The sequence below is a fragment of the Eretmochelys imbricata genome, chromosome 8 (genome assembly GCF_965152235.1).
Source record: "Eretmochelys imbricata isolate rEreImb1 chromosome 8, rEreImb1.hap1, whole genome shotgun sequence".
Taxonomy (NCBI): domain Eukaryota; kingdom Metazoa; phylum Chordata; order Testudines; family Cheloniidae; genus Eretmochelys; species Eretmochelys imbricata.
The window spans coordinates 96311256-96336047 of NC_135579.1; the positions used below are offsets into that span (position 1 = coordinate 96311256).

At 40.5% G+C, this 24792-nt stretch overlaps 1 protein-coding gene across 1 annotated transcript in view; it reads left to right on the forward strand.

Moving 5' to 3' along the window:
* GLIS1 (GLIS family zinc finger 1) overlaps window positions 1–24792 on the forward strand; it is a 134778-nt gene that overhangs the window by 80929 nt on the left and 29057 nt on the right. The window contains exons 3-6 of the mRNA XM_077825376.1: window positions 3780–3941; window positions 8147–8257; window positions 12103–12235; window positions 23243–23393. Coding sequence (XP_077681502.1) covers window positions 3780–3941; window positions 8147–8257; window positions 12103–12235; window positions 23243–23393 — 557 coding nt within the window. The remainder of the gene's footprint in view (window positions 1–3779; window positions 3942–8146; window positions 8258–12102; window positions 12236–23242; window positions 23394–24792) is intronic.

Genomic DNA, 24792 nt, shown 5'->3' on the forward strand with positions numbered 1-24792 from the left:
GGTTGAAAAAAAAATTCCCCACAGCAAATTTTAACTTTTTGGCAAAAGAATGAAAAATTGAAAAATTTCAGCCAAGAACTGAAAAATGTTGGCTGAAAAAGTTGGCCTGAAAACATTTCCATTCAGAACTGCTGCCATGGTGCTTCGTACGAATGTCAATTCTGGTGCCTCATGCACTCATCCTCCTTTGTGGGCCAGGCTTCCAGACTATATATCCCATGATGCAGCATAGCCACTCCTCTTGCTGAGCCACTGCAGTGTAACATGGAATTCCCTGTCTGCAGTGCATCATGGGAGCGGTATGATGTAAAAACCTGGCCCACAGAAGAGAATAGAGGAATGGGGCACTGCATCAACATTTTTATTTTTTGAACAAAAGTTTTCAGTTTTGGGGGTGTTCAGTTTTTCAATGAAAAGTCCAAATTTTCCACAGAAAGCAGATGCTCTTTGCAAAAAATTGCCATTTGTTGAAAACTCAATTTTCTTTGAAAAAAAAATTCAAGAGACGATTTTCAGCCAACCCTGGTAAACAAAAGAGCAGTGCATAATGATTTATTTATGTCAGGATTTTAAGGTTCTGACAATTCGATCTTATTAGCACATGTGATGATCTGAAATTACATTCGCGGATGTATTTGTAAGGCCTGATCCTGTAAGGTGTAAGTATCTTTAACTTCCATTAGCATTTCACAAGAGCAGGCTTCTACTAGTGTTACAGTAGTTACTAGCTGGAAAGGCATACAATAAATGTATGACATGCAGTATTTGAGGAGAAAGTACAGCTCCAGTTAATACAATCTTGGATGAGCTTAAATTTTTGCAAAATGCAACGAGCGGGTCTAATGTATCCTTGGTAGTCTCATTTTACTTCTTGGAAATATCATTTACATTACAGGAACATGAACCAGATCCTCAGCTGGGGTGTGTGGCTCCTTTGAAGTTTATGGAGTTTATACCACTTTACACCATCTGAGATTCTGGCCCATAGAATTTGCCATGCCAAATCAGATATTTGGCATCCAGTTTTATTTACTACAAGGAGGGGAGTTTCCTTCTGTTTTTTGTTGTGTAAAATAGGGACCAGGCAAAACATCTGGAAATATGAAATGTAACAGGCTTTTAAAAAACAGCTGCAGTCTTGAAGCAAAGCGAAACAGAGAAACGTATTTCAAAAGTGTGATTATATACTTCTAAGAGAGCAATGGGTAATGCTGCAAAAAATACAAGGTACCAGGGTACATTTGATTGATTCTAACCACATGTGTTGGGAGAGCATCTGAGTCTGTCTCTCTAATTTTTTGCATTGTGACAAAAAGATGCATATTAGGTTCAACATGTTTTATTCAGTAATACCAAGTGTGTGTGTGTGTGCATAAGAAGCAAGCTGATGACCAGTTAGGAAATGCAATAAGACCACCTGGTTAATTCACCCCTTCCTGTTATGTATCATATACCAACAAATTCTATCATTGCATACTTCAAACTACAGATTAGCATCCATACTGGAAACTGATAAAAGAAACCATTCTAAATTAGTTTTGTAGTGCAGCGAAACACTACCAGAACAGAAGCTATGATGCTTATGTTTAATCTTTAACTAGACTCCGTACTTCTTTCACACCAAACCATCTGTATTTCAGTCCAAGAGAGGGGCTGATATTTCAAGGGAAAAGAAATTATATATAGGATCACAAATATACCAGTTCATGTTAACAACATAAATTTTAGAAATGGACCTTGGAATCCTGTAGTATAATAGAAACAAAGCTAAACAGGAAAAGGTCTCATATTTTGGTAATGTCACTTGCAGTTAGGTGGTATGTTCCTTCAAAGATCTAACAACCCTTTCAATTTACTTCTGTTGGCTTTGGATCAGGCCCTCTACTTTGTCCATGGGAGTTGAAGGCACCCAGCAACTACTAAAAAAACACTTTGTACTGTGCAAAATCAGTTAAACTCACCCATATTATTTGTACAATCAAATTCTTTTTCTCTTTCAGATCTTAACATTTTTATAATAATAGAACTCTGAGTGTAATAATGATCATTCTTATTATGCATGTGTCTATAGAATCTGAATCAGTATCTGTTTCTCTGTATATACGCAGATACTAATTCACACACGCACTTGCGAAATTCTACTCACCCACTATCCAGTGTGGAGAGTGTCTGAGCTGGTGAGTTTTTATGATAATTTTGTAAGACTGACATATCCTCATGAACACTAGTACTTTTACATCTGCAATTGCTAGCTATAGCTCTTAATACTGCTTGTCCACATCTGTATTGGCTCTTGACCTATAGGATTTGTAATAGATGCTACAAGCACTATCAACTACCACTTTAAGCTTTCTTAATGAAACCAGAACAGTAAAAGCCAGTGTTGCTCAGGTAACCAGCTATATCAATGTGGAGAATAGAGCAAGCAGTTGGGGTGCCAGGTGCAGGCAGGCTAGAGTTAGCAACAGGAGAGTTCATTTGAATGGATCAGGAGGTGGATCAAATCATCTTCTGTAGAATGTTTTATACTATGCACTGTGCAGGATTTCAGTTCTCTGAAAACAGGTTCTTCTGTGCCACACAGATTCTCTCCGTTCTGTGTGTGGCAGCGGATTGTTATACCCCACAAAGTTTCTTGTGCCAACTCATTTTATACTCCTGGGGGCATTCTGTCCCAAAAAATTAAAAATGCCATACCAAAAAATTAAAAATTCGGCACACAATATTTTGAAATTCTGCAAATTTTACTTGTCAAAATAATGCTATGCAATCATGCCACTTTTAATTACTTTGGTAATTTATTTCAAAATACCTGTCAGCAAGTATGTCTGTAACAATACACGACACACACAAAAATTCCCCCAGGAGTAGAAAGTTAAAGAAATGCCTATGACAACGCAGTTCCTGTTTCTCTGCCCCCTATCCTTCTAGAGCCTAGCGGGGGGAGGGCAGACACCCACAACCTTTCCCACCAAGAGCCCACCTTCGGGACCCCCTCAGCCAATACACCTGCACCCCCTCCCCCTCAGAGTGCAGCCGCAGTGCCCCCCCAGCCCAGATACCTGCACCCCCTCCCTCGCAGAGCCCAGCCACAGGGCCCCCCCTAGCCCAGACACCCGCCCCTCTCCCCTCCCCAGCGCCCAGGGATCCGGAGGGAGAAACAGCCTGATGCTGGCTCCCAGGCTTGAACGGAGTTTCCTGTGTGCCGCCTTCTCCTTCTCTCGGGGCATGCTGGGAACTGCAGCTGCCAGAAACCCTCTAGCTCCCTCTCCCTCCCACCAGCAGTGTCTTCTATGTGCAAGCTGGGCTCTGCAGAGTCCAGTGGCCTCTAGTGGTGACCAGCAGCACTGCAGCCCATTTCTGTGGAGGAAAAGAAATTCTGCGCGCACAATGTTAATTTCTGCAAAATTCTGCATTGTGCAGTGGTGCAGAATTCCCCCCAGAGTAATGTTAAAAACACTGTTTAAGAGAACACTTCAGAAGCTGAATGCTTGTTCTTTCTTTAAACTTCCTTACCAAGACCATATCTTTAAGGTTCAGCACTGCACACTGAAAGTGTGAGATATTTATAATAATATAGTATTATCTATCCACACACCGTGCCTTTCATGATAGATGAAATTAACAGCACAAAATGATGTGTTTCACCCATAAATTTCAGCAGATGTTTGAGTTTTGGTTGATTTATTACATGTCTAGCTTGGGTTTTAACTGTACTCGTGGCTGCCCATGGTTTATTTAATAATGCTTTACAGAGATGTTTTGTGGCTTTATTACAGTTTGAAGGGTGCAACAAGGCATTCTCTAGGCTTGAAAACCTTAAGATTCACCTGCGGAGTCATACTGGAGAGAAACCTTACCTATGTCAGCACCCTGGCTGCCAGAAAGCTTTCAGTAACTCCAGTGATCGGGCAAAGCACCAGCGCACACACCTGGATACTGTAAGCATTACCTTATTTCATATTATGGCTTGCACAGAGAGTTTAAACAGGCTTTGTACAGGATCTGCATTGAAACTGGCATATGGCAGCTTCCATTTCATGAAAATGTCTAAATAATAAGAAGTGAAGGAAGAGGTGCTTTAATTTTTAGCTGCATGTATTGATTTAAATAATGGAGGATTTTCATTTAACCATTGAGGGCAAAATTCTATTACCCTTACTCAAACCGAGGAATACCTTACTGTGGGAATACTCCTGGAGTAAGGTGTTGCTCACCTTGAGGAACTGCTTGTAGAGTAAGATACTGCTCTGTGTGAGTAAAGGGGGCAGAATCAAGGCTTGAAAAATTGTTGCTGTAAGAAATTCAATAGTTTTCTTGCTTATTTTGACAAAGTCTGATCTAAATGACCACAGGAACATGGCAAACACCTTAAGAGAAAATAAATTAATGGACACAATTTTGTAAAAAAAAAGCCCCACCCCAAAAGGCAAGAATACATCAACCATGTGTGATGTGTTAATAATGCTAATGATTAACTAACTGCACTGAAAATGAACCATAAGTACCAAGTTCTTCTCGCATATAGACATGGTAGACCTCAACTCTAATGTTCTGCTCTTAATGCATGCACAGCACATGGGACCTGCTCCAAACCCTACTGATGTTCGTGGGAGTCTTTCTCTTGACTTCTGTGATGGGCTTTGGATCAGGCCCTTGGAGAGCATGCAAGGAGGGCAGAATATCTTCCGTGTGATTCTCAGAAGAGGAGTTTTACCGAAGTGTATCTGCAGTGGGTGAACCTGTGGAAGAAGACACACAATGTGCCTTTCTCCTTGATCCATAATAAAAAGGCCATGTTAGCTGGCCCCTGTCGAGGATGTTTGGGGTTTCTGACATACGATCCATTCATCAGGGTTTTTTTTTAAGTAGCCATTCTAAAAATTTTAATTTGTGCTGAAGCTGCCCTAAATCCTGATACAATTAACTCGCCAATTTTACGGCAAAGGAAGCAAACAGACATCATAGGCCAATTAAGTCCCCAGCCTAGAGCTTGTGAAGAATAACAGCAAGAGTCTTTCCTTTGTCTTTTTCAAAGAGGTGAATGTATGATTTAACATTTGGCCGAGTGTTTATAGGGCAGAACTTTTGAGTTTAATTGATATTTACTCTTTAAGCAGCTACACATTTCAGACAGTGCAGCATTAAGGAATGTGTAATGTACATTATGCCTTGCAAAAACAAACAAGCAAGAGAAGCGAGTCAGTCACATTTTCCAAACCCAAGCACACTTACAATAACAATGTTTTATTTATTTGAAAGTCAACCTGAAATATTTGAATTTGTAATTAGTTCTAAAATGTGTCTTTTGAAACTGAATATACTGTATGGGATACACATTTTTGAAGTTTAACTGCTTGAAGTTAATATAAAAACATATATATAAGCTTGACTCACAAATGGAATATCATTTAGTAGAGCTTTTGTACAATTATATAGTACACTGAACAAAATAACCCAGAGTTCTTGTGTCTGTTCATCTATGTGATATTGCAAAGAAATCTCTAAACTTAGCTCTCTCTTTTCTTCTCCTTTTCTCTCTGTTTCTTTAACCTCTGAAATGCTCATACATCAGCACAAAGGTACAGTAATCATTTTTGACTAACTTTCCAAAGTGTCTGGAACTGTTGTTCACATTTCCCTGCTATAGGTTCTTTGAAATTCTCACTATATTCATATTCTGATGAAACTAACGTTCATTTGCCTGCTTCATTTAAGACCTGTGGTTTTTATTTAGTGTGTTGCCTGTTTTAGAATGTCAGCGTAAACAATTAATGATGCATGTATTGTTTTACTGTAAAAACTGGAGCCCAAAGGACCCAGGGACCCCTTTAAAAACTGACTACATATCGAAGGACTGTGTGAATGTCCAAGCAAAAAAGATTAGGCTATTAAAGATGGGCATTTTTCTGATCTAGTTTCCCCATCGCTAATCACGGTACCATGGCTAGAAAAATATTCTGCTGGTTCTTCTATTAAGGAATTTATTAAAGGTTTCCATAGTCCTTCCTCACATGTCTGTTCTCTGTGTATTCTAAAGACTCTGAATAAATCAACTTTCCTATGTAAGTTTCTGAGTAGATATTGTGTTAGCCTTTAAGGCTTTGAGTTGGTGAATGATCCTATTATTCCTTTGGAAATTTCCTCCTGGTATAAGGAACAGAGTTATTTATCCTCTGGAGGCACCTAGAAAGAAAAAGGATTTACATGGATGCTTATTTCATATGGAGTGCATTTGGTATTGATTTAAAATTCTGCATGTAGGTCAATCCATCATTTATCTTCTCAGAAAGGAGAATATGTAAATAATTACAGTGACCTGTTAGTTTGGGTTGGTTTGATTTAAATAACTGAAATTACTAGGTCACATTTCCCACGGTGAAAGCAGAATTAGGGAAGTTATCTGTGCTGCAATTATGAAGGGGTGTCATCACTCTTCCAGTGCTGCTGAAATTCATTTTATCTGTACTAAGCCATAGCTACTGGGCTTTATCCAAATGAAGTGTAGGGTTTTATCTAAGCAGAACCATAGCATGGGAATGCAGCTCCAGACTGCAGAATCATGATTCCATCACTTTCCTCTGCGGATGACCCCTTCTGTGCAAACCAGCGGTGCAAATGGCACCCTATATTGCCATTCTGCTGGGAGCCCCAATCCCACTTCTCCCTTGCTGCCTTTACATAAGACTTTAGTGGTGCAATTGGGCTTGTGTGCACTTTGCACTGCAGGTGAAAGTGACCATGTCGGAATGCTTTCTATGAAAAGAGAAGAGGTTCAAATGTGTGACTCTGATGTCAGCCCTTGAAGGTGATCAAATCATAAAGGTGAGAGGCCAACCAAACTTCCTGGGAGGGCACTAAAAGAACTTACTGGCACATGTACTGAGGCCCCTCTGGTATAGTACATTGTCATGATGGGTGAGCAGGCAAGCAAGCTCCAAAAAGCCACAGGGAAAAAAAAGCAAAATTAGCCTCTGGTTAGAGGCTTTGTGAGGCTTGGCATGAGGCAATCATTTGTTACCACCTGATTGTGACCAAGTACCTTGGGAATAACAAATTCATTTAGGATTTCCCTAACAGTTTAAAGGTTGCCTTTTGTTGTCAAGGCCCAGAGGTGGCACAGCCAAATAAAGCATTTGGTCAGGCTTGCATTAGCTGGAAGCTTACCATGAGGGCCCTGCAGCTGTTCTGTTCTAATAGGAAGGAGCTTTGATACCCTCCAGATAGAGAGAAGCGTTCTTCCTACAGGTAGGAGAAGTATCTTTCTACCACGTGAAAGGAATCCATTGGAACTCATCAGCTAAACTAGGCTGTTCTTGCCGCTGGAAGATCTTCATGTTCTGCCATCTAGGAGAGGTAACCTCTGGCAGATACTATTCACAGTTGGAAAGGTCTTTCCCTGGCAAGGTCAACAATGCTGGTTTTTCTGTATTTGTTGATTTGCTGTAATGTTTGTGTTTAGTGTTGTTTGTATGAGTATAAATTGTGTAAATAAAGCATTTGTGTTATTTAAAACAGGAATGGGAATAATGTATGAAAGCACTCTGGTGTTAATGCCTTTAGCTTTTGCTTTGCAACATATGTGACGCTGTCTGTGTAAAACCAGTAGGAAGTCAAAATCAGGAACCAAGTTTTTTCTTTTTTTTGTAATTATACTTAAAGATCTTTGCAATACTGTGTTACATACTGAGTGGATTGCATACAAAGTAAATACCTCTCCAAAGAGGCAAAAAGGTACTATTTTTGTACTTGCAAAAAGTGGAAATACTATAATGTTCTCAAAACCCAACAATTTATTTCTCATTATGATTTAATTCTGTCCAGTAATCAATCCCCAAAAGTGTAAGAGTACAGATGTGTTAAGTGCTCTCAGGATTTGGACTGACTTCAGAATATGAGCTGTCATTGCTGTTCTGTGTGCGCCACAGCTGGCCCGCAGCCAGACTTGTTATACACAGAAGTATTTGCAAAACTAGAGGTTGCAAGCTGAGCAAACAGCTTGGGGTTTTACAATAAGTTTTCACATAAATTATAGTCTCTAGCTATTTTGTATTCTAATTGTTGAACTCAGGCTTCATATCATAAAGGTAGGTGCCTATAAAAGCTGAAATCCTTCCCTTTCTTTCTCTTTTCCATGCATTTACAGAAACCATATGCCTGTCAAATTCCCGGGTGCTCCAAACGCTACACGGATCCAAGTTCCCTGCGCAAGCATGTGAAAGCTCATTCTGCCAAAGAACAACAGGTGCGTAAGAAGGTAAGGCCATCGATCAAAACTGTGGCATGCTCAAATGAACACTTACTGAAATTTCATCAGTATGTTTGTATTTAATTGGTCTGTGATTTATGTTTTTTCAAATCAGGATTTCACTGTGTTGTTGCTAGGTGAAAATTGAACTTCAGTTCAGTTTCCTGATGGTTTTTCACTGGTGCCAGTCAGACTACCATTTTCTTGTTGCAGTGATTTTTAATGCTATTTTTCCCCCCTTGCAGAGCCGTTTGCTCTGCACTATTAAATCAGGCCCTTCTTTCAAATTACCTCCTGTTCATCCTTCTGACCTATGACTCCAAATTCTGCTCTCATTCACACCCAAATCAAATGGGTCGCTTAGTTTAGCAGCTCATTTAAAATATGGATGAATCCCACACCTGAATAATTTATAAATGTCAGGAAAGATGTGGTATTTTAGTAGGTTAGAAAAAACACCCCCTATAGATCATAAGGCCTTTGTTTTAAACACATTTATAGATCATTTCAAACCCACACTGCTCATTATGTATTTACTAGTATTCCATCCAGCCAAATATTTTATTAAAAAACCCATGGGTTTCTATGGGTTCAATCCTGAATTCATTGTTATTTTTGTTGTTATTGGGATAGCACCTGAAGGTTCCAGGCAAAGATCAGGGCCCTATTAAAGTAAGGCATTGTTCTCTAGTTAATGAAAGGATGGCAGCTGCCCCAAATAGCTTACAGTCTAAGTATATGAGAGGAGATAACATGTGGATACAATAGACGAGGGGATGTGGGGGATTATAAGATAACAATGAGGCAATTGTGATTAGCATAATAAGCAGCAGTCACAGCACACCAGCAGCCTAGTCATTGTTCAGAATTTTGTAGGTATCACAGCAAGGTGAGGTTTAAGGATGATGGAACGGAAGAGAGGTGACAGGACTCAAGAGTGGATACAGGTAGGGAGCAGATAGTAGTGAAGAGCCTCAAAGGTGAGGACCAGAAGCTTGTACTTAATGGAGTGGAGTGCAGGAGCCAGTGGAGGGACTCAAAGAGAGAGGCGACAGTATCACAATGGAGGTTATTTTGACAGCAGAATTTGAAGGGACCATGGAGGAGCAAGATGGGTGTCAAGAAGACCAGAGAGAAAGTGGTTGCAGTAGTTAGGACAGGAGATGATAAGGGACTAGATAAATGTTCATGATTTGGACAGAGAAAGGGCCAGAATTGGTCTTGGCATGGAGGAGGAAGAGGCAAAAGCTTTGGAAATGGCCTAGGTGTACATGTGTAGGAGAGGCCAGAGTCAGGGATGACTCGCAGGTTACAGGCCACAGTGATAGGGTGTCCTTATCTGGTAGAACTCCCAGTGAAGTTCTGAATTCAGCGTGGGTTTTTCCTTGACAAGGAGTGATACCCAAATGCTCTGGTCTCCCTCTTCTTGTGGAGCGGCTGGGAACAGACCAGTAACAACAAGAAGTAAAGGCAGTAGGGACAGGAGATGAAATAACAGCAGCAGCCCATGATACCACCAATAGCTCCCTACATGGGGTTTCAGATCTACAGTTCCAAGGGTTCTGGTGTAAGAGGTGATGAAGAAAGAAGGCAGTGGAGCCAGGAGGAAGATGGCTTTCTGTGGCATCATCCTCCATGACCCTCTTGGGCATTTGCAGTGCAAAATAGCCCTGTCAGCACTATATTGTATGGAAACACCCTCTTGCTCCATACCTGTCTCTCCTGTGGGAGTAGCTGAAGCTGACTGCTGGAGGGGTTCTCATCGCAGATTGTGTCCGAGTGGAATGACTCTCATGTGTAGTCTTTCCTCTTCCCCTGGAATTCTGTGGTTTTGCCTCTAGCTCCTTTAGAGTGCTTTATGCGCACCATTTTTTATAGTGGCCTGTAAGAGCGCAGCAAGTTCTGAGACCCTGAATAGAGATACAGAGCTCTTCTACTGACTCACGCTGATGTGAGGACCCTGCAAAGAGAGGCAGTTATTTCTGCTGATTTACCCTGGCAGCCAGATCACATGGGACCTATTATCTCCAAATTCGAAGTATGAAAAGGTTTAAGAGCCCAGGAGTTTCCAATCTCCTCTTTGGATTTTCCCCATGAAGGAGGTGATTTCACTAGTAGTCAGAACTTCATGATTGGGCCATAGGGCCCCACGCTGCAAACACTTCTGTGGATCCTTAACTCTAGGTATGGGCGCAGTCCCTTTGACTCCAAGTATATAGGTAGGTGTTTATAGGATTGGGATCTATGTTTATACAGATCTTGGAGCCATTCAGAATTTTTATTAAGAAGACTTCTAAAGATAGCAGCAGATTTATAATGTATTTTGATCAGGCTTCTATGAAAATGAAGTAAGGCAGGTATCATCCATAAAGAACTAATAAGCAAAATAAATATTTCACGTAAGCATATTGGAGGGGGAAAATGTGCAACTGAAAATATAGTTCAGTGTTTCTAAAACTGACTCCAGTCTCTTCCCATCTCCAATCTGAAACAGGAAAAATGAGCAAAGGGCTGTTTTTACTTGCTTCATGATTTGCAGTTTATGACTCAGCAAAGTCCATTGTTATCTGTGTTTGCTGATTTCTAAGTAGAAGTGACTTAGCCAAGAAAGAAAAATTAACAGGCTGCTCTGCCCACATGTCTGAGGCATCCAACCAATAAGCACAATCTTTGATTTTTTGAAAAATGCTCTGAGCAGAGATTTACATCAGAGGAGCCCTGAATATGTGGTCCATACCTTAGAGGAGGTTTGTTAGATCTTTCTCAATTTTTTCTTTTTTTTTAGGAGAACAAAATCCAGGACGCTAGTGGTTAATTTAGTGGTAGTTAAAGTTTTATTGGCTTCAGCTGCAGATTGTTATCCAAAATGCTAGATATTTATCTTAAAAAAAACAAATGCCTGGGTAACAGAACCCTAAATAGGTTTGCCTGGGCCTTGCATTTAGAATAGCTAATCCCAGGGGAGATTAGTATGCAAAACTGTAAACTTCAAAACAATAACTATTAATGGCCACAGAATATGATGGCTGTTTGTGTAATTTGAGTACTATATTATGACAAACACTTGGCAACATAAGCATGTTTGAAGGAGAATTAGAAATGCTTTTCTTTCTTAATTCACCTCTCCTGCTGTTTTTAATATGATCGACATTGTGGTTTTCAGAGCATGCTTCAGACACTTTTGCCAGAGCATTAATTTACATGGAGACCAGCTGACATATTGCTGATACCTCTTACACATTACTGACAAAAAGAAAAGGAGTACTTGTGGCACCTTAGAGACTATCCGATGAAGTGAGCTGTAGCTCACGAAAGCTTATGCTCAAATAAATTGGTTAGTCTCTAAGGTGCCACAAGTACTCCTTTTCTTTTTGCGAATACAGACTAACATGGCTGCTACTCTGAAACCTGACATTACTGACAATGCCTTATTTCACCAGTTTTAATCTGATAAGCACAAACTCTTTTCTTTCCCTATCAAAAGTCTTTCCAAGTGTCACGGTTAAAAAACGATGCAAACCTTTTGCCAAAGAACCCAAAACACTACAGAGAGCTAGGAATACATAGTGAAATTATGCCATAAAATTGAAGAAACATAGGGTACTTTATGTTTCTGAACCAAAATGCTGTTGATGTAAGATTAGCATTTAACTTGTGTGCTTAAGAAAACCCAATGACCTCTAATTAGAAATACTTAATACCGGGTATATCCTCAATTACACTAAGTTCCTAAGAATGACATTCTGTTCCTTCCTTCTATACATAGACTATAACCAAACAGACATATGAATTCAATTAGCTACGGTTTGGTGTACTTTGAAATAAGATCTCTTTGTTTTATCCTCCTCTTCCAGCTACATTCATGTACTGATATTGAACAAGATGTACTAAGTGAATGCTTAGCTATACAGCAGCTCCACACATCTTCACAACACATTTTGGATGGGAAGTGTGGTAGATCTATAGGTCACCATGACCTAATAGCAGGTAAGAATAATTCTAGTAAATATGGTGTTATATGTGTCATTTTAAGTAAGGATTATTAAAGATCTTGGGCCATTATGGAAAATCAGCCCATTATGTTTAAGATTGTAAAAACCAGAATGTAGGTTATAAATTAGGTGAAAAATGTATAGTGCATTATTTCACCATTATTTCACAGGTTACCAATGATAAATTTTTCAAAGATGCCAAGCACCATCACTCTCTTTAATTTTATCTGAAGTTCTGGGTCTTCAGCATCTTTGAAAATCATGCTCAATGTCTTTACGTTTGTGCTGGTCTCAGCAGTACACAATGCACAAGCTATGTTAAAACGCAGAAGGAGTCCTAACAAAAACAGAAATTCACAGATAAACTTACTGTTCTGCTCACAAACAGATATCCCACAGTAAATATATCTCTTTTTTGGCAGTGGAGATATACATGTTATCTGGAATGCAGGAGTTGCTTCCATTACAAAAATATCCCTGCTGCCTCTTCATGGGTGAGCTGCCAGAGGGGTGAGGGTATGGCTTTGTGCATGCCCAACAGGGGAAATTTTACCAATGGAAACTTAGGTACCTACAGGGCTGGTCTGAGCAGGAGTTTTGGGGAAATCTACATTTTGGATTTAGCCCCCTAAAGTGGAAGTTTGTCACCTTGATCTAGTGCTTACTCTTTGTTTTTAAATGATGGAAACAGTTTAGCCCTGACACTTACACATTCCCCTTCCCAGCAGATCACAGTGGGCCCCTGGCCTCTGATTTTCACTGATCTCATATTGGATTCTTATGTCACTATTAAGTGTGAAGGTGATAATGACTACTGCTATGATACATTATCTATGGAACTGATACCATTCTTCTTTTGATACTGCCACCAAATACTGTGGCAGTTAGTAGCATAGGATTTGCCAGATTGGATCAGACCTATGGTCCATCTAGTCCAGTATTCTGTCCCTGTAAATGGCCATCACCAGATGCGTCAGAGGAACATGCAAGACACCCTGCAATAGGCAAATGTTGAATAATCTTCCCCCATCCTACTTAGATTGTAAGTTCCTCAGGACCAGAACAGTCTCTTTGTTCTGTGTTGTACAGCATCTAGCACAATAGGGGCCTGGTCCAGAGGCTCCTGCTTCAATACAAATAATAATAATAATCCCTAATAATTAGAGATTGACTTAAACTTGAAACATGAGGTTTTATATCACTTTTTTGTTAACTTTATTATATTATAACTCTGGATGTTCTTCTTGTCCATATGAATGTCCAGTCTTGCTTTGAATCTTAAGTTCTTGCCCTCAGCAACATCCTGTGGCAGTGAGTTCCACAGTCTACATGTTTTGTGAAAATATTTCTTTTTATCAATTTTGAATTTGCCAACATTCAATTTCAGTAAATGCCCCTTTTTTCCTGTTACAAGAGCGTGGGAACAAAAGCATCTTCCTTCTCTAGACCATTCACTTTATATACTGTTAACAGGTCCCCTTGTATTTGCCTCTTTTCTCAGGTAAACAGTCCCAATCTTTTTGATCTTTCTTCACAAGAGTTTTTCCAGGCCCCTAATCACTCTTGTCACCAGGCTCTGAATCCCCTATATATCCTTTTTGAAATGGGGTGCCCAGTACTTCACAGAGCATTCCAGATGAGGCCAGTCCATTGATTTATATAATGGCATTATAATATTTTCCGTATTATTTTCCATCTTGTTCCTTATGCATCCTAGCATCTTGTTTGCTTTTTTTACCACAGATGCACATTAGAAATGGAAGAGATGTATTGCCTCATTTTGCATCCATCACCTTGAATGGTCTGGATAGAGTCTCCAGAGAGAGGATGTAATAAACATTAATTTTTTGTGTTCATTCTGTATTTGCTTAAATAGCTATCCACATAAATACCAGTTATGGATAGACTGTCCATGGTCCTTGTAGGTGTGCACAGAGGGATGGGGGACCATGGACTCCAGGCATAAGAGCTGAGGCCAATTTCCAGTCCATGTAGTGGGGGGCATCGTGGGTTTCTCAAGTTGGGTTCCTAAAAGTGAGCCACTCAAAAGTAGAGGAGGTCACTTCTGAAAATGTGAGTCTAAGGCTTGGTCTATATTAGAAAACTTGCCCTGGTGTTAAAATCAATCTAGTTACATAGGTGCAAACCCTTAACACAAACATATTTAAACCAATTTAAATTAATATAAGTCACTTTAAGCATGACTTAAACTGATTCAAGTGAAATTTAAACCAGTTTAATTGCATCTGTGTAAGATGTTTGCACTGGTGTCATTGATCGATTTTAAACTGATCTAGTTATATTGGTGCAAATTTTCTAATGTAGTTAAACCCTAAATGCCTTTGTTCACAGACAGACATGGAGTCCATGGTGAACTGGGGTTACAATACAAGAATTCCTGGCGCTGAGTCCCTCACACATCACAAGGGGTCCTAGTGTCCTTTGTGCGCTTTGTTAGAGCAACTCAGAGAAGCATCTGAATCTACAAAAGATCTTCAGCTTTTTACCAGTCCAGGTCTTCAAAAAACGATTGTATCCTGATTGACACCTTCTATAACCACTTTCAGCCTATTGTAAATTAAAATAGCGGAATTATAACTCCTTGAGAATAAGATGCAATGGGAAAGGATAGTGACCCTTAATGCTCAGGATGTTATTAGGATTCTGTGATGACATACAGAATGCTCTACAGTATTGTTATATTCCTTCATTCAGTGTGGCAGGAAGATGTAGGAACTATAGGAATGTGGAGGAATCATTTTAACTTTATCACCTGGGCTGTTCAAACTCATGAGGGCACCAGCAGCACCTCCAGGATTGGCTCCTTGGTCGGTCCCATTAGCTGAGAGCTTTGTGTGGATTTCCCCAGCCGCTTCAACTCTTCTATGAAGAAACTGAAGGATCATGTATGTCTCCACAGGATGGACTGCAGTGAATAGTCCCATGACCAGTCTAAGATCCCAAAAGTCCTCAGTAAAACAAAATGTATTAGAAAATAGGGAGAAAATTGAGCTCACAGATAAAAGGTTCAGAGACCATACCTAGCTTCTGAACCTAAAGCCTGAGACACTCCTCCCACCACAACCTTGCCCAGCTTGCTCCACCCTCTGACGTTACAGAAGAAAGATCAGAGAATAGGATGCTCATATTTCTCCAAGCTGTGAAAGCCTCATCCCTTTCTCCCTGACACAGACATTTCAAGTTAGCCCTGGTGTTTGATCCTCCAGAAGGCTGCTGCAGGCTCTCCCCTCACACTGTCAGGCTGTGCTGTTTTTTGGTGTATAAATGAAAGCTCAGCTCTTTTGGAAACCTGGCTTTAAGCAGCTCTGAGTTATAGTATTAGAGGTAAAATTGCTCTAGTTCATGAATATCCTGTGTTTCTCAATAATACCAATCCGTCCCCAATATGATTTCTTGGCTGACTGTATCTAATCTGTCACTGGGGTATTTTTAAAGATCTAGTTTTAGTAAATCTCTTCCTATACTTCCACCAGGTCACATTACTCCATATGAGAAAGAGACAGAGGAAATAAATCAAGGTGGAGAGACTGTTTTACAGTGAAACAGAAGTTACCTCATATTACCTGCCCCACTATTACAGTGGCAAAAATGATCCATCATCATTTTAGAGCATATATAATATAGCGCTGAACATTACAGAATCAAAGTGAAAGGATATTCACACAGTCGCCTATAGTTTGTAATGATATGTTCACTCTTTCAAATAAGCAACAGCAATATTTCAGGACAAGTCAGGCTTCAGCATGGTATATAGTATACCACATGGACAAATATATAATGTCCTTTTCATTCCACTTGAAAATGCTCATGTATTTTTTCAAAGAAACCACAATATTAATGTGCAAAGCCTTGGGCCTCTGGGATTACTTGAATTACTGTGGACTCTTTTTTTTTTTTCCAAGTTAAAGCTGCAGCATATTTTAAGTATGTCAGAGATGAAAGCCAACAATGCAGAAATGAAATGTTTAAAAAGTTCCCATCCCCTGTGTCCAACTTCAAAGCAGGCTTGTGCTTAGGCCAGTGGCAAATATTACAGGGAAAGAATGCTCTGTGGCATGAAGAGGAATCCACAGTACGCAGCTGCTCAGACCTCGTTCCTTTTTATTTCCATTGCTAGATTGCTTCACTGTTGCCTAATTTAAACCTCAAATATGCCACAGAAATCGTTGGAGGAAGAGCACTATGGTCAGAGACTGAGCATCGTCTACGGCAAGGGAAGCTTTACATGCTGCCTCTATCTTCATTCAAGTCCTATCTGGGCTTGCATTTTTATTATTGATTTTTGCTCTTACTTGGCACACGTCATGAAAAGGCACTAATCACAGATGCTCAGAGCACTGGTTTGGGAACAGATGTTAAGGCTAAAGGTTAAACCATTTAAAATTTTGATTGATGACATGTATTTATAAACTGAAGTAGCTAATGTGTTAAGAGGCCTGAGATGCACAGTCCCAAACTGTGTCCGTAATTTATAAGGCTTTCATGCAACTTTCTGCAGCTAGGAGATAGTTCTCCATTTAAAAAAAAAAAAACCTGGAAGAAAAATTTTACAAACATTGAGAAAAGACGAAATTGCAGCCTTTTGGGAGATTTGCCATGGTCACAGAGAGTTTTTCATACATATAGATTTTCTAGGAGAGACAATGAAATTTTGCAGAATGTGGATCTGAGTCCGCTTCCATTAAGCGAAAAATTGACCTCAGAGGGAGCAGGATTGGGCCATAAATAGTCAACTGTTATCCCTAGAGATTGTCAGATTATCATCAATTTACTGGGTGCTAGCCACGCATATTGGAAGACATAGTCCCTACCCTAAAGAGCTCACTTTCTTCCCTTCCTGCATAGAAAACCAGCTTCACCTGGAGGACTCTACCATGGCTGGAGGATGGAATTCATACCTCCAACCTGTTCAGGCTGCGCTATTCCCATTGGCATAGCCAGAGCTGGAATAGCAGCTGCTGCCCCATGCACCATTTTTTGCAATGTAAATACAGAGTCTGTATTTTCGGGCTTTATGGAGCCTCCATTCTCAGTGCACAAGAGGTGCCAGAGTTCCCCTCCCTTTGGCCCCTCTGGCCACACTCTACTTTGCAAGCAGATACCTGGTGCTACTCTGTGCAATACTGTACATATGCATTCTTCCCTGCCAGTGTGACACCTAAAATGCTATGTGTACTCCAAAGAATGCAGGACTTGCTCTTTCAATCCTCATGCAGGCAGAGCTTCCAATGGGCGGTCTGCCTGAGGAAGCAATCAAGATATCAAAATTAGAACAAATCTAAACTTCCAGCGTTTCTTGAAACTGAAGTGAAAATATGCAGTTCAAAGCACTCAATGGTTAAAAATGAATTCCATTGAGCAATGCTGATATTTCAGAATAAGACCTAACACTGTGAAGGAAATGAAGTTAATGTATTTTCTAAGTGGCCTTTCTTTGCAGTAATAAAATAAATAAAAATGTATTCACTTTAAATAAATAGAAGATTGGTTCACAATGACTCAACAGAAATGGCTGATTTTGTGTTGCAGCCTAACATGGAATCTACTAGTAACTCGTCTATCCCTTTGTGTGTGCCACATGGGCCTAAATGTACTCCTAATTATAGGCAAAAACCCCATGCTAGCAAAGTGAACAGTAGTGTCAATTGAAAAGGAGGACTTGTGGCACCTTAGAGACTAACCAATTTATTTGAGCATGAGCTTTCGAGAGCTACAGCTCACTTCATGAGTAGTGTCAATTATTTCTCTGTATTTCAGCTTTCTTGGTCTTCACAACTCTACATAGTTCAAGAAATCAAGCCATATTTCTCTTTCCTACTCTACAAGTTCAGTGAATGTGCACAGGCCCAGGGATACCCTACAATCTTAAAACACATTTAATCTTTGCATCCTTGTTTTACTGGAGACTAAAGAGTGACTTTGCATAATGAGAAGGATGGACACATGGGTGCACTGCCCCAGGAGCAACCCAGGGGTAAAATGGTGATTCAGCGTCACAGTGCCTTCCCTGGTCCCTCCCACATTGCTCTAGTGGGAAGTCATCTGTACTGGTTCATACCAATGAGAGATTAGTTACCCATATGGGACATCCCAGCTGTACTGACTGGCATGTTGGGAGGGAACAGAATCAAAACTCCGCCCATTTCTTGCCCATCTCTGCATACTTCTCACCCACATGCATTAAGGGGGAAGAGCAGCTCCATGGAGCATGTTCAGTTCCCTAGACCACCCAGGGCAGCGAGGGTGTTATGTGTGTTATGTCCCTCTGCTTCTCTGTGGGGGCACATCAAAGTTTATGATTTGTTCTTAATTACTCTGGCCCCAGTCTTGGGAGGTGCTGCGCATCCTCCAAACACTCTGGCTTTTATCTATTTCATTGAATGTGATCTGAGGTCAGACCACACTTTTTAGGCTCAGGTCTTCTATTAGCACCCAGCCAATAAGGAAGAAAGTTATCCGTCCTTGAACCAGACCCAATAAAGAACTGAAATTATAGTCAATAGTTGAGACAATAAGACGGTCCATGAGAAAGCCATTAAACCTTAGAGACTCCAAGCTCCGTCCAAGAATGTAGAATATTCATGCATGTTCACCAGCTGCTGCACAGATAAAGCTATCATTCACTTCATGTTTAATTTTTAAGTGAATTATTGATGGTGAAAGGTGCCAATCTAACAACTGTGGAGAGAAAATGTCTATCTTTATTCCTGGAACAGGTACTGTATTTTGCTCTACACTGTCCCTCTAATTTATCTGAGTTCAATCTGTGTAAGAAGCACATCTAGATGTGATCTTCTGACTCAAAGTCTACATCTAATGATCATTTGGCATAGCTTCAGACTGCCAACAAATGTGTAAACTGGTAGGAAGACTTTTGCAATGTGAAAATCAGTATGTTGTAAGGGGAGGGGATCTGAAACCCCCTCTAGGACAGTGACCAAATTCCTGCCATTAACCTTCTGTATTGAAATAAGATTGCTGAGAAGGTGACAACAAATCAGTTCCAGCATCATCTGGAAACATCTGAACTTTCCAGACCTTTTCAGTCTGGCTTTGGATGCTGAGACAGAGCTGATTTCATTGGCCTAGTTGATCATTTCCCCCTAGCAGTGGGCAAAGATCATGTGCCCAAGATTCATTTAGGTCTGTTTTTGACACTGTTGTTCATGGGGGTGTCGGGGCTTTTAACTCATCTGCAGACCCTGGCAAAGGTGGATGGAATCTTACTTTATGGTTCTACGCTTTAATCTAAGAGAAACAAACAGACGATGATGATGAGCAGTTGCTCGTCAGAGAGCTCGCTCACAAATTCCATGTGGATCTGACTTCTTGCTTACCAATTTGACATCTGTGTAATGCCCCTGGGAGAGGTTTGGATGTTGATACCATCAATACACAAATGACACTCAGCTCTCCATTTCCCAGCGTACTCAGCCTGATTGACTGGAATGTGCGCTTGGTGGGGAGGAGAGACCCTAAGGAAGGATCCAGTCCTCCCTACTGTCTGGTTATTCCCTCCTTCTTCCCTCATGTCTGTTTTTAGTTTGTCAGCCCTTCAGGGCAGGGATCATGTCTCTGTGTGTGTCTGTGGGGGATTTAGCACACTTGTGGGTGCTGTGAGAAATAATATACAAAAGCATATATCTTTCAGTGTACATTTATTGGGGGGGATTTTCAGATGTACTCAGCATTGACCTAACTGCTCCCATTCAAGTCAATAGGAGCTTTACCACTGACTTTAAGGGGAGCAATTAAGCCAAAAATCATAACCCTAGACGAGATGATTTGTCCCATTTGACGGCAAAGCTCCCATTGAAGTCAGTGGGCACAGCATCAGAATCTTGTGTATTATGGAGTCATGGTAGCAAAAGAAAAAAGTTAAATGGCTATGAATGTAATTATCATGTATATGTAATAGCTACTTTTCAAGTCTCAATATCTCTGCTGCTATTTTTTTTAAATGTAATTCTTTCAAGTCTAATTTTGGCCTGGATATTTTTAAAGCATTCAAGGTCCTGTATAACACTTCAAACAGATTTTGTTTTTTTCAAACAGAAAGTTTGTACAGTATTATAATTATTATATTGATCTTTCAAAGAGAGAAATTTACATCAGTTTATTCATATTAGAAAGTTAATCTTTCTAGCAACCCCAGAGATGCATACATGAATGTGGTTCTCCAAATTGTATGTAAAAGAAGAAATATATACAACTCTATAGTTAAAACAGCCACAGGTAATCCAATCTCAGTTTAAAACTAAAAAGTACATATGGATAAAGTCACTGTAATTAAACAGAAACAAACCCAGTAAATTATTTATTTCCCTTCATATTTAAAATTTCAACTCATTCATCAAATCATTTTCCAAATCATTAGAATCAGCATCACAAATGGCCCCAAACCTACACTTGCTGAACTGTAAACATGTGAGTCATTCCATTACCATGTTTGTGAGTCTTTACAGGATATGGGGCTTGAGTTTGCGAAAAATTTTACTTTCAATCTTCAATAAAATGAACCAATTGATCAGAGTCATACAAAGTCTATATACCATTATAGTGTGAAACTAGTCACCAGCAAGGAGAAGATCATAAATATATGTTGTAATAAAATTGTCTGTGATTAAATATAGGCAGATCATCTGTATATTGATGACATAACTTGATAAAAAAACTTTAACCAACAGAGTGCACTATTGAACCTGCAAACATCTGACAGAGCAATAGAAACAGAGGTAGAGTTATCTGTTGTGGAAGATGCTGATGCATTCTGTTTAAGCAAAGAATAAATGAGAGTTGATATAAAGCTATTTTCTCCACGAGTGGAAATATGCTGTCATGTATTCCTAAGGTCTCTGTCAGATAATAACATACATGCTATTAGTCAAATGGCTTTGCAAATGAGTCCTCTTCTTACAAACACGTGTAGTCCCCTTCAGCTCAGTGGTGCTACTCATAGGCCTGATCCAAAATCAAAGGAAGAGCTGCCATTGACTTCAATGAACTTTGGTCAAGGACTCGTATGTATGTGTTCAGAGGATCTGGGCCTATCTTTGTAAAAGGCAGGCAGCAAATCCATTAAATATTAAATATTGCCGCAATCCATTCCGTAGACCATGTGGGACCGCCTGATGTGCCACGTAAACTCATCATAACTTTAAAGAAAACATCACTTTGTCTCCGTGGCAACTTGCAAGTCGTCATACAATTTTTATTATTGGTATGCCTCATCGTGTAACACAGGCTGACAGCCCTGATGTGTAATTTCCTCATTTTTGAGGGTATGATTTTCCTAAACGCTATCCTCATTCCATTTTTTAGTTTAATTCATTGAGATTCCATTTACTTCAAGCTGTGTTATTTTAAAATTGCTTCAGTATGTCTACCCCGCTTTACTAGAAAGTTAGTTGATTTATTTCCAAATTAAAGTGATTTCTAAATGAAATACTAAAACTCCGACGTTTTCTGTGGAGCAGAGAAAAAGCTTTGGGTTCTGGGACTCTCACTATGTGGAGTGATGTCGCATTATCAAGGAATTACATATTCAATCAGCACCTGCTCGCCAGTCCTGCCACTTTTTCCCCAGGAGAGTAGTCCCATTTCCATCAATTGAACTGTTTGCTAGAGGAGTACTAGTCATGTGAGTAAGAGGCTGAAGGCTCAGGCACCCGGATTGGGAAATGGCCTTGGGCCAGCTCACTCCACCTGATGGGGTCCACCACATGCAGATTTCCCCCTCTGTAGACAACAAAGAGGCTTGTGTGTCTCTGCAGCACCAGAACTAGCCCCAGCCCTGTGGAGCCAGCTTTCCACAGTCCAGAGTCTGTGGGGAAAGGGCTGGAGTCAGGGCAGGCCAGGGAAATATGCATCTTCCCCCTGCTGACCTTGCATCCCGCTCCATGTCACTTACATGAAAATATGAAAAAGTTAAACAGATCCCAGAAGTCTGAACTTTCCCACAGGCACCTTCCCATGAGAGACCCTAAGGAAGCCACAGTCTGAGGGCATCAGTGGTAGCCTGACTTCATTGGCAGAGAGCCAGGAGGGCACTGCTGGGGTGCCAGAGTTGAAGTATGTGTACATGGTCTCTGCACAGATGGCATTTGCCTCACACAGATCCCAAGGGCTCTGCCAGATTTAGTGGCAGGTCCTGAGCCTTTACCAAGGAGAGTCAAACCCTGGTCCCACCTCTGATAATGGCAGGATGCAGGGGAATCTCTGCCAGGAAATCTCTGGGTGATTTCTTCATCCAAAAGCTCCCCTGCCCTGTCCTCTCCCCCCCCGGCCTCCAAAAAAAAGAAAAAAGAAAAACCGAAGCAAACTGTAGATCAGTGATTTGGCTACCAGCCTCCACATGAGACTTAGGACAGAGTGATCTCATCAGGTTTACACCATGGGCATCAGTAGAGTTACTTTGAATGTACAATGATGCTAGCTAAAGGAAAATTAGACACACAGAGTCTAAAATGAGTGGTCATAGGAAATACCACTGATTAGATTCCAATTTAGAAGAATAATGAAGGTGCTGTATTAATTAATTAATTAATCAAGGGCTTTTTGTTGTTCTCAATTAAGATAAAGGTCACTTCCATACTGAGAGGTGCTTTAGAAGTTGATAAACGTTTTTTTTTTTTTAGGTTTCAGAGTAGCAGCCGTGTTAGTCTGTATTTGCAAAAAGAAAAGGAGGACTTGTGGCACCTTAGAGACTAACCAATTTATTTGAGCATAAGCTTTCGTCTGCTACAGCTACAGTTGCACCTGATGAAGTGAGCTGAAGTGAGTTGCATCACGAAAGCTTACGCTCAAATAAATTTGTTAGTCTCTAAGGTGCCACAAGTCCTCCTTTTCTTTCTTTCTTTTTTTTTTAATAAAAAGAGGTTATTTTCAGTGGTAGGCATCTAATCTAATAGGATATGAAACAAACCTTCCTTCTTCAGGATGCTCATTTTAGTTTGCAAAATTACATTTGTTTGCCTCACAGGCATGTACACTGGTTCCAGCGCTAACCATAATGGACCATCACCAGGTCTCCTGCCACCTATTCATGACATACCCTCAAGACACCATCCACTGGAATCAACCCTTGCCAGTCCACACCATCATCTGTTACCTTTGGAGAGTACCAGGGAAGGGTATGTACTTTAAGCAAGCATGCCATCACTGTACAAAGATGTACTTAATCCCGTGTTGTTGGGTTTATGTTAAACTCTGTTCAATGCATTGAGAAGGTTACTGAGTATGGTATGAATACTCAGAAAGGGTCTAGATTGAACAACTTCATTTCCTTGTTTTGAAAACAATTTTAGATTGTTCTTCATACTGTGTCGTTGCATTGAGATTTTATAATCATTTTATTTTTAAATATTCTTCCTTGGTGGCATGTTATAGCTTTGGCTATGTGCACAGGGCTCCTATTGACTTCACTGGGATACCCACTCCTATCTCAGCAGCCAGAGTACAGCCTGTAGAATCATAAGGCAGTGGCTGCCTGAGTGAGAACTATTTGTTTAAGGATTGCAGACTGTCTCTCTCTGGTACATAACTGCTGTGTTGAAGTGCTGAGAGTGGGACCCACTAAGTGAAATCTACATGAAGCCATTCATTGTATGTTGTATTAATAGATGATGTCTTCTTACAGTATCTTACCCCTTCTATACAAGGCTCTCAAAGCACTTTACAAACAGGAAGGAATTACTGTAAGCCTCACAACTCCCCTCTGAAGTAGGGGATCTGCCTCTCTGGCTAGATTCCTAGCTGGTGCTCTTATTGATCATATCTGAACAGCTCACAGAGTAATGAATTTTAATTCCAATGCACCCCCATCATGGACAAGAGCACTCTCCCCATTTTACTGATGGGGAACTCAGACACACAGACTTGCCCAAGATCTTTAGCAGTGCCCAGCATTTAATGTAGATTTCTTCAGTCCCATTCCAGTGTAATTACCATCCCTCCTCAACCCCAATATGTAGCTGGGGAAACTGAAACCCAGAGAGATTACAAATTTAATTGTACCCTTAAGGTGTAGTCCTATAGTAGTGGCATGTGACAAGGGAGCAGGCTCCCAAGGAGGAATTCCTCCTGGATCATTTGGGCAGTGCACACTGCAGTAAACCTAGACTTCTCCTCCCCTGCATCCAGCCCACTCTTCTGGCCAGTGCAAAGGATGGAGAAAGTACATTTGTCCTCCCCTTTTAGGCAGAGAGTGGCAGTACTCACCTCACATAGAGCCTGTACGTCGCAGCCACATTACAGCTGGCCCCAGTGCAGGGGCACATGGGAGTGGGAAGGGTCCTTGAGCACACACATGCCCCCACACCCTTTTGCACCAACAGAGGACCAGACCCCATCTGTCTCTAAAAGACATACCCAGTGTCATGTAGGATGCCTATGGGAGAGCCCAGCTCTCCTGCCTCCCTGTCCTGTGTTTTAACCACAAGACCATCCTCTCTATCCCCCCAAAAAACAGGAGTCAAACTTTTATTTTGCTCCACTCATTTATTTTCACTGTAACAGTTTCCATGCTGGTTT